This window comes from Chrysemys picta, chromosome 7 (assembly GCF_011386835.1).
Source record: "Chrysemys picta bellii isolate R12L10 chromosome 7, ASM1138683v2, whole genome shotgun sequence".
NCBI lineage: Eukaryota > Metazoa > Chordata > Testudines > Emydidae > Chrysemys > Chrysemys picta.
In genome coordinates, this window is record NC_088797.1 from 35,420,586 (window position 1) to 35,431,658 (window position 11,073).

Consider the following 11,073-nt stretch of genomic DNA (forward strand, 5'->3'; position numbering starts at 1 on the left):
CCCCGCCGACACCTCTAATTCCCATGGCTCATCTTAATGGGGAGGGGGAATTCGGACAAGCCAAAATCAGCCCAAGAAGCTATTCTCTTACAACGAGCGAACCTAGGATCCGTGGTGTTTCCATCCGCCCATTTACCTGAGACATCCTATTTCCTAAACATCATAATCAGCCCCAGACTCGCCTCTTTTAATGTGCGATTACTAGTCAGCCCCTGGGGGGTTCCTATCTGGGGTTTCCTGAATATTTTTCTCTCTCCTTATTTTGAATAATCGTTTCTGTTGCCCGAAAAGGGCTCACCCGACAGGGCAGCATCCTAATTTGTGAGCGCTCTGTGTAGATAGTACCATGTGATGCGGATTGAATGTGGAGATATTCCAGTTAGCATTTCCGAAGTTGTTAGACACAGATTCACACACACTGCAGAGAGGGCTGGTCTGCTTTCTACAGACTGTGGGCCCGAGCCTATCAGCCCCTACATTTAAGATAAAACAAATACCATCGTGTGTAAAGTATCATCGTGTTACCAGCAACTGATTTTTTTATTTTATTTTTTTACAAAAAACTTCCACTTGTCCCACGGTGTTAAAATCATGCTGGTAAATTCGATGGAGAATTCGTGGAATCGAACATGCGTTTAGGAATCACTGAATTAATCCTCCAGATTTTAAAGAATGGGTAATTTGATACATTACAGGATGCAAATCATCTACGTAACTCTGTGTTTGTGACGTACAGCTTTTGAACATTCTAATGTGCTATCTATCTGTGTGTAACTTCTCGGCAGCTTCGAGGGGCCGTTTATATCGTTTGGTTCACGCTGTTTCACTGCGGATTTCTCTTGCTCGGTACTTCTCATATTAAATGTCTAGAGCACTAGAGAAAAACTGTTATTAAGAGAACTTTCTTTGACGTAAATGTTAATATGAATATTTACATACTGAATTAATATTGTATTTTCAGTATATTTTACATGGTTTCGATTGTTTTGTGTTAATGTTTACCGGATACAAGAAAAAATACCATCCAGTTTAAAACTTTTATACCGCTTAATTTCTCCTTAAAGGAAGTATGATGTGTGGTTACATCATGTCTAGTTAAAACGTAGCTATTTAAATATATCAATATAGCGGCAAACAGTGACACTGTTCCAGGGTGTTGCGCAGAGTAATTTAAGATCGAATTCGGTCTATAGTTTCAGCATTTTCTGATGGACCCGATCTTTTCTATTCCATTGAAGTTGATGGGGGATCGGACATTATATGAGACAACACACAAAATATGGCATACAGGAAATTAGTGTTGGTTTTATGTAGGCAGGCCAGATAACGATTTGCTTATTATTAAACCAAACAATTTATAATACGCATTTTGTGCCAGTTAGGGAGTATCATCGGCTTCGAAAGCTTGTATATTTTAAAATTTTTGGTGGTCTTCGAAAAAGTAACACGATAGCTACGTTATCCACTTTCACATATTACTACACCCACATCAAGAAACTCTGTTTCGCCTCTAATTTAAGACAAAACATCATTTAACATATTTACTGTGCAGACATATCACTTTTTACTTGCTAACAGAAGTTATACGAAAAGCAATCAGTGAAATATATATAAAAAAACTATGCGTGAAATATACTAAGTATGGACTCGCGCCTTCCCAAGATGGGGGAAGTTGGGCCGAGTAAAGATTTAAGGATTGTGCCCCCTAAATCCGCGCTACTCTGCGGGTGAGAATTTACTAGTGAAAATGAATACAGTACTGTATCACAAATGGGGGGCGGGGGAGAAAGCCACGGGAATACAGTGTGTCTCTGGAACAGAGTTGTGTATCCTCTGTTTCGTTATGATCTGTCAATTAACTTGTATTTGAATAGCTAACAGGAAAACTCCTTCTACTAAGACACAAACACATTACCTTACTGAAAGCAACAGGTCATAAAATACTTTATTGAAATAAAGTAAATATCTTGCATTAACTGATCATAAAATGCAGTTTTCGGATAACTTGGGGGCACCACAGGATTGTAGACAGCAAGTAGGCTTAAGATAACTGTAACAATCTCCTCCTGACCCTTTCAGGTTGTCATACAAAATACAACAATCTTCCATCTCAGAGCTCCCAAACCGATACAGAGAAAGAGAAACGGCTGTGTTTTTCCTTATGTACACGGGGGAAGAAAAAGAGGGGGAAAGGAATCAACCAAATATTAAATACAACGGAAATCAAATGGTAATAATAATCCACTAACCATTTTGTCACCCATCTTCTTCCACCTTGCATCTTCTTGTGGAACAGAACGCTGCATGGGCCTTGTCTATTTATCCTGCTCCTCATTCCACATTGTGGAAACTAGGTTTTAAAATAGAAGGGAGTGCATGAGGCCTAACAAATGCATGGCACACAAGTCTAAGGATCAGTCCACTGCTGCGGATGGTGTGTTTCTCATCGTTAATCCAGTCTTTAAAATGTTCAGGTCTCGTTAGAGAAGGCACTTGATCGATGCTGGTTTGTAAGTCTTTGTGCTGTCTGGCATGCTAACGAGGCATCCTTGATTATTTTTTTTTTATTATTCCTCCTGGTTGACTTCACAGGGCGAGTTTAGGCTTTCCGCTTGTTTCTCTGCTTCTTTGGCTCGCTCCTGCTCTGTAAGTTGCTCGCTGCTTGGGATGGAGTTTTTCTTTGGACGGCCTTTAGGTTTGGTGGGAGATTCAAGGCCCCCACCTTGTAATACCTGGAAAACCAAAGGATATGCCAGAATAAAACCACGTTTAAAGGTGCCTGATACAAGGGCTTTATCCTATTGTGAAAGCTATAGGCTGGCCTATATTACACTAAAAGGAGAATCAAAAATATATTCTATGTCCCCAGTATTTCAACACCAGGTCTGGGAGGCAGCCAACTAAAACAGCTTACAGCTGGCTTGAATCATGACCTGGGTTGCATTTACTGCTTTTAACGGCTCTTCTTTACCTCTATAGATCACCTCCCTCAGCCTTTGGTCCTGAATATCCTGGGGAAGGGCGGGGGGCATATCCTCAAATCCCCGGAGTAGACTTGGTTATTGGTTTCTTTCCCCGTCTTATTGTGCTCCTCTATGTTGTGCCTTTGTGCAGTTGCATTTTTACAAGCCCTTCTGCTGTTCATGATAGATACCCCCTTCTGTCAGCCAGCGGAGCTGGGTTTGCAGGCCTTTGTCACCAACAACGTAGAAAAGAGAGAGAAGATATATCCGAACAATGAGCAAATCAGGGTACACACAGAGAGATGTTAGATTCGAAGAGCGAATAATCTAAACCCCTTTTCCTATTTCAGCAAGTGCCTAATGTTCCCTGATGCAATCAGATATCGGCCAGCAATCAACTCCTATGGGGAGGAAAAGGCCCGAGGCTTTACAGACAGACAAGTAAACACACTTACTATTTTCTTCCATTTCATTCGCCTATTTTGGTACCACGTTTTCACCTGAAGTTGACTGAGACCCAGGGACTCTGCCAGGTCTATTCTGCAAAGGGAGAGAGGACACACGTACTGCCATCAGCAAACCACCCACTTGCCAGTCAAAACCCCACTGCTCAGATAAATCCCATACATCGCTTCGTTCCGCTCCGCCATTGGTCTGTATTGTTCCTTAAGGAAGGATTCGGACTATCGGGCGTTCCCGGTCCTCTTTCCCCACCCCCACCAAGCTTCTGTTCAGCAGATATCTGAACTGGGGTACGGGGGAGTGACCCCAACTAACCTGGGCTGTGGGTGGGTAAATATTGAACTAGTTTCCTTGGCGCTCTTTGATTCGCTCTGGGGATCACAAATAAGTGCCCGGGGAAGACTGGCTTCGCTTTCCCGGGGAGCTGCCCCAGCTACGCCTGAGATTCTGCTCCTGGCTTGGCCTCATGGGCCGGTGGCCAGCCGTGGAATCTGGGGGCAGGTAACCAAGCCCGGCTAGCCCCCTGCGCTGCCCTGATGCTGCAGGGCAGAACTGGGTTTATGGCTGGGAACCCTCTACCTCCCGCTCCGACCCCCCGGCAGCGGCTCCTGGGCCCGCCCTCACCTGTCCGGCGTGGAGAGGTATTTCTGTTTCTCGAAGCGCTTCTCCAGCCCCATCAGCTGCAGCTCGGTGAACACTGTGCGGCTCCGGCGCCCTTTCTTGGCTTTACTGCCCTGCTCCGGGGGTCCCGGCTCCAGCTTCCCCCGGAGGTGCAGCTCCAGCGGGAGGTGAGGGGATCCCGAGCCGCCCTGAAGCCCCGAACCTGCAGCCAGCAGGGCCGAACCCAGGCCGGAGCAGCCCAAGGGGGCCAGGGGAAATTTGAACACCGCCGCCTGCTCAGCCTTCAGCACCGCTGCGGGGAGAAAGACACGGTGAGAGCGGGCAGGAGCCTTTGGCACGTAGCTAGCGCTCGCTTAACTTCCCCAGATGCCAGCATGGCTGTTGACGTGTTTCAGATATGCCGTGCCCATGTCCCAAGAAGCCACCCCAGCCAGGCCCTACTACAGCTGAAAGGCCCCGGGCACTGCCTGGAAAAAAAAGGAATAATAGGGTCAGATGGAAAAATGAAGGAAATGTGGAGTCCCGCGGGGAAACGTGATGGAGTTTAGTGGGGGGAAATGGGTTACTTGCTGAGCTCTTTGTGTGGATCCAAAGAAACTAATACGACAAGCATTTAACATTACCATCCAGCACGTTTTTGAAGGGATGTAAGGCTCCTTTTCAAACGAGTCTAACCTTCATTGGGGGAGAGGAGGAATCAAGTTGGGAATATTTTATATTTCAACTGGAAAGCGATCAAACTGTAAGTTTTTCTTAACTTTCGTGTTGTATTTCTGTAGTCTTGCATCTCTTAAACATCACCAGTACAGAAACAACATGAACGTTATTGTACGGGGGGAAATGAGTAAAGTGCAGCACAACTAAAGAAAGGGGGAAAGATGAAAATATTTCTAATTACGAGAATGAAATGTTCACAGGTCAATACTCTTAAACCTAAGTCTATTTTTTTTAAAAGTAGCCAATATTTTTCAGACTAGTTCTATTTATTTCGTAATGTTTGATTTTTTTCCCGTTCAGTAAATATCTTGCTGTAATATAAAAATCCCAGATCCAAAGATGATCGAATTGTTATTATGTAAACGTATTTTTAAATTTAAGATAGCAGTTGATAATTAATAGTTTGGGATTTACAAGTGGGTATAATTTAAAATAATTTAGTATGTAATAGTACCTAATAAAGGTCTTAGTTCTTGGCCGTAGAATAAATAATCGATATAATAGAATAATATAGCGTACATGGACGGGAGGTTATAGCACTACTATATATATAATTTTAGTCCAAAGTCCCCGTATAGTTATATAGTATTTTCGTTCTTTGCGTTTTCATTCATTCTAATAAAAATTAATTTTGATAGTCTAGAATACTGGCACATTTTGCATGGCTTACTGAAAACAATATGCTATAGAAAAGGTTTATTCTAATTTAAATTCACAAGCAAACCCATCGTTAAATGTTTTACTGAATCACAATCAAAACATTCAGGTCTAACCTTTCTCGAGCCAAAATATTGTAGTAACGCCTAACAAATTATTTTTGAATTGGCGATACTTCTCTGAACCACGTATTTAGTTTCAACTCTTTTATTTGATGTATAAAATCAAATTGACAAATGACCTCCTGGAAGTTTAGTTTGCTAATAGCAGGCTAAGAAACTATATAAACTTACAATTCAAGCATCCCTTCCCGGAGCCCCCCACATGCTCCTCACAAGTAGGAAGTCCTTTCCCTATTAATCTTGAGGAGGAAACAGCAAAAGACCTGGCTCAACGCATATGCACAATTAGCTTGGAAATAATGAATAATTCATTCAGTATATTACAAAGCTTTGATGGGGGAGGAAATAAACGGACAGTATGCTGAACTCGCTAGAGCAATTTAAATTAAAACACAAACCAATTATCTTTAACTGCCTCAGACAGCAAGGAAACTACAGGGACAATCAGGATTTTGTAAGAAAAATGTTTCTAAAAGGCTTTTCAAACTCCCTCTCCCGGGACTAAATATAAATTGTGTTGCAGAAGCAAGAACTTTTATTGCCCCAGTTTAGGAATCCGTTCCTGCTCCTCCCGAAGTCAATGGGAGTTTTGCCATAATATTTTATAAACATCATTATACTTGGTTTAATATTTTTAAGGAGCATTTGAGTTCGGCAGGTCTGTGAAAACCATTTCCCGCATAGAGCAATTGTTACTCTGATTCTTTATGCAAACAGATTGTGTTTCGGGAAACAATAAACTGTGTTTTTTGTATGTTATTCTTTTTTCTATGATAAAGAAAAGGTTTGGTTCAAGGTAGCTTTGGAAAGGATAATTTTCAAAAGGACAGTTTTCAAATTTAGAAGCCATAGATGGTTTGCTTATTGTGCCTGTAATATATTAGTAATATATTACATGAGTCTAGATATAGATGTTACACTCTATATATTACACTGTATATGCACACACATATGAGTAATGTTCTATGTAATACATTACTAATACATATAAAAGTTCTATATTTGTCTATCTACAACGTTCTATATTTGTCTCCCTGCCCTACAATACAATCATAATATCACTATTTAGGGTCCAATCCCTCACTCTGCACACAAATACAACTTCCATGATCTTCCAGAGGCGTTTTCTGTAAATAAGATGGGACTCATAAGGCCCAAGCGTTTAGGCCTATGTTGAATTTAAATCGACTTAAGGCCTTCAGTGGAGGCAAAGAGACTGTCTGAAATACTTACAAACCGCTTACTCACATTACTAACCCAATCTTTTATTTTAAGCTGTAGTGAATTATATGAGCTTCATTCTGAAAATAATCCTGACAAGTAAAGCGAAAAAAATGTTGGGCAATTCTTCGTCGGAAAAAGATTAGAAATGCCACATACTATTTTGAAAGTTTGTTTTGTTTTGTTTTCCTCCTGTAATTACAGTGTGTAGTTTACCAGGCTAAGATTCCCTCCTGCGCAGGAGGGGGGAAAAAAAGTTTTTTTCCCAACTGAAAGTATTCAGATGGAATGAGAAGGAAACAGGCTGTTCCCTATGATGAGCCCAATATAATCAGTTATAATAGACAAATGCAGCTCAAACACTTGGGGAAAAGGGAAAGAACAGAGTTTGTTTCATGCCAGTTATGTACAGACCGTTTAGATGTGTGAGAAACCTGCTTCTGTTGGAATCCTGTTTGGAAAAAAAATCTTGTTATTTTGAATCATCCTCCCTGGGTGTGTGTGTGAGAGAGATATTTGTTTGGCTGTGGCCTAAACTTCTGGCATGAAACCACATGAAATGGGATCGTCCTCGTGGCATATAAACACAGATCCGTTTGTGAAAGGATCTATCTACCGAACTTGGCCACTGAACGTATCCCTGAATAAAGAGACCTGCTTCATGTTTCCACCATGACCCCAGCTCCCCTGTGCAGTCGCGCTTTGCCATCAGGCACGCTGACAAACAGCGGAAGAAAGGTCTAAGCCGGCTACCGTCTGGTGACGACCCCTGCCATCCCCGGGAGCTGCACTGCCCCAGGGGCCCAGCTGGTTCCCCGGGGACGGAGCTAATGAACGGGACTGTCACTCTGGGCATAGCAAGCCCCTGTCCCCCCCCCTTTCCCTAGTCTGGGAGCCGCTGCAGGACTGATGCGGACGGAGGCTGCTCCCCGGCCTGTGTGGGGGCTAGCGAGGCCGCGGGACGTACCTAGGTGGTTGTGGTAGGGTCGGGCTGAGAGCAGCGCCTGCACCCCGAACTTGAGGAGCTCTCCTGCCGGCGCCGAGACCTTGGAGTCGGGGTGATCCGTCAGGATTTCCTCGATCATAAAACTCCGGTAGCGATGCGAGCGGTGGTCAGGGAAGACTTCCGCGGGGAAATAATGCGCGGCTCCCAGGTCCAGGGGATGCTGCATCCTTCCCGCTGCGTGCCAGGCCCCAGGCCAGACCCCAGGGACGCCCCCAGCCCCTTTCCTCAGGGAGGCGCCGGCTCTCTCCGCTGCGGGCTGCACAGATCCTGCCGGGCTCGCCCTAGAGCAGCCCTCCGCCTGGTGCCTCTGGAAGGGCGCCCAGGGACCTCGGGCAGGCTTTGTCCATTCTCCCTCCTGGGGCTTGGCTGCCCAAGCGCGCAGCTTCCCCGCAGCCCTGGTAGCCTTTCCCCTTCGAAGGGGCTCGAGGGGCCAGCGGTCGGCGTGTGCTTGCCCCGACCGCCCCCCCCTCTTCCTTCCCGGCTGCACTGAGTGGCTGAAGATCTCCTTAAGGAGTGAGCCCAGACTGGAAAAGTTACAACCTCATGCTGCACGAGGCACGTCATAGGAGAGCTCTTTCTCCGCCCCAGGACTGAAGACAGCAGCCTATTATATTCCTGACCTGAGTCTGGGACTGTCGGAGCTGGATTGGGGGGGGGGGGCGGGCGGGCAGGCGAGCGGGGGAGGGGAAAGAGGGGGGGGCGCTTATTACCTGGAAACGAAAGGTTAGGGAAGAGCGTCTATCCTGTGCCATATAAAGCAAATTAACCAGCGATGCCCGATTTGAAGTTAAAGGTACTTTACAGCAATTAGGCACCGCCAGCCCACTCCGAACAAGAGGTTTAGAAATGCTGGAGCTGCACTTACCCCCTAGGATGTGCAACGTCCTATTGGTTTTAAATGTAGTCTAAGGACGTTTTCCAAAAGCAAAACCTGCTCTCCTTCGTAACTAATCTACCCGTCTAGTTGTGTACTGCCCTGCAGGTGAAACACACTTCAAAGATCAGAGGGGTAGCCCTGTTAGTCTGAATCTGTAAAAAGCAACAGAGGGTCCTGTGGCACCTTTGAGACTAACAGAAGTACTGGGAGCATAAGCTTTCGCGGGTAAGAACCTCACTTCTTACATCTTGCATCTGAAGAAGTGAGGTTCTTACCCACGAAAGCTTATGCTCCCAGTACTTCTGTTAGTCTCAAAGGTGCCACAGGACCCTCTGTTGCTTTTTACACTTCAAAGAGAGTGTCAAATATTGTGCATTCCATGAAACCCCCCAAGGTTCACGGATGTACAATTTAACACGAGAATCGCCTCTCGCAGTATTTGCCGTTCCCCGGTTCCATTCTCGGAATGTCCCAGCCCCTGTTCGCCTTTAACCCCCGCAAATATCCCGTTTGGCCCTAACCAAAGCCTGGGGAAGGGAATAAGCTTAAGCAGCAAGTCATTTACTTTCTCCTGTCTAATGCCAAGTCTGGAGAAGGAAAACACATTGAAATAAGGCCAAGTGATTCCTCCTGTCCTACCGGAACCTGTCTCACAGCCGCATCCTCCCAATACCTGGAGGCTACGAACATTATCGCACATTGTCTGAAGCCAGGGAGCAGCCCCGGCCTCCTAGTCCTGCAATAAAAACGTCAAAAACGAAACCCAAAGGTGCACCGCAATGTTTTCCAAAGCAGGAGAAACGGATGAAGAATAATAGCGCAGTGTGCGCAATCCAGGTGAGTTAAATCATTTGTCACCCGGATTAGCAAAATTATAATCCCCCAGCCCTCTCTACCACGTCTGCCTAGGATTGTTTGCCATTGACACAGCAAATCTGTGGCAAGCCACGAGTCGCTAACCGAAGGGGAAATTATCCTTGGACTAATGCAGTGTTTGAGATCTCGGGAACCGCGTGCCACAAACCCAACACCCTGGGACACTAATGAGGGTCTTTCCCTCTCGATGCAGTCTGCTGTGTCTTTCGGGGAAGACAAGAGTTTTCAGAACTGCGGATCCCCTAAGGAAACCAGGGGGGTAAATTCACTTCCTCCCAGGTGACCTGGCTTCGTTCAGGGTCATCAGCAGGGACTGGGGAGGTGAAAGGCTCCGTTTGCCTTCGAACCCCAGTTGCCTTCATGGATGTAAAGAGGTTCTTCCTTCCCACCCTAGCCCTCTTTTAAACCTGGGCCTGGCTGTGAAGTTGATCTCATAGACGTACTGGGCGAAAAGAGCATATATATCAGCCCCTCCATTTGCCTTACATAACTCTTAGCAACACCTACTGCGGAGAAGCATGGAGAAGCCCCAGGGACTGCTCTGCTGGACCCTCCCGTTCTAGGTGACACTCTCTGGTGGCACTGGCGAAGGGTCAAACCTTGCAGTCCTTATTCGGGCTAGATTCCCGCTTAGATCCATGGGAGCGGTGCCTGTCCAGGACTAGGTAAGGGACTACAGGATCGGGCCCTGGCAAGGGAACTAAAGATCGAATTTGGAATGGATGGCGAAGTTCAGTGCTCGTGCCGAGAGGGCTCCCCCTGCCCGGGGCCTGGGTGAAGGCTTCAGCAATCTGGATGGCTTTCTCCTGATGGGGCGCGCTGGTGGCATGGCTAACGCACAGGGAGCGCTCAGGCTTGGGAAGTCTATCTGTTCCCCGGGGTTGTTTAAGTGAGTCTGCAGGGGTGGGGTGGGTTGATGGTATTATTGCTGCCCTCGAGCTATGCAGCCAAGCTGCTTGCAAATGGCGAGTAGTTAATATTTTCACGTCTGAGGACTCCTCGGAAACTCCCATTGCTCTGAAAGAGGTCGTGGTTGGGCCTGATCCTTCCCTCACTCCCCAAGAAAACAATGGAGGGCTGCGGGATCGGGATTCACAAGGTGAAATGGAAAGACCAAACTTACAATCAGAGGGGTAGCCGTGTTAGTCTGAATCTGTAAAAAGCAACAGAGGGTCCTTTGGACCCTTTAAGATTAACAGAAGTATTGGCGCATCAGACCATTGCGTCTGATGAAGTGGGTATTCACCCACGAAAGCTTATGCTCCAATACTTCTGTTAGTCTTAAAGGTGCCACAGGACCCTCTGTTGCTTTTTACAAACTTACAATGGTTCCCAAACTGGCACTGGGAGTGTCTGCCCACGTCCTGCTTCCTTTCGGAAACAAGGCTCCAGGGATGAGCTGTTATCAGACCCTGCCTAGGAAGATGGGTAGGTAGCAGGCAGAGAGAGAAACACCCGGTTGAAAGGAAAGATTTATATCTGGCAATTTACGGAGTTTCAGATTTCCTTTTTCTAAAACCATTTCTGTTGAACCATAACAGAGACTCACTG

The 11,073-nt window shown here is 45.9% G+C and overlaps 1 protein-coding gene across 1 annotated transcript; it reads right to left on the reverse strand.

The window, feature by feature from the left end:
• Positions 1–1,916: 1,916 nt before the first annotated feature.
• Positions 1,917–8,342, reverse strand: BARX1 (BARX homeobox 1). The gene is made up of 4 exons (XM_005307159.4): positions 7,731–8,342; positions 4,050–4,338; positions 3,419–3,503; positions 1,917–2,732 (listed from the first exon to the last, which is right to left on the reverse strand). The coding sequence occupies exons 1-4, from the start codon at positions 7,933–7,935 to the stop codon at positions 2,568–2,570; spliced, it is 744 nt and encodes a 247-aa protein (XP_005307216.3). The 5' UTR covers positions 7,936–8,342; the 3' UTR covers positions 1,917–2,567.
• Positions 8,343–11,073: the final 2,731 nt, after the last annotated feature.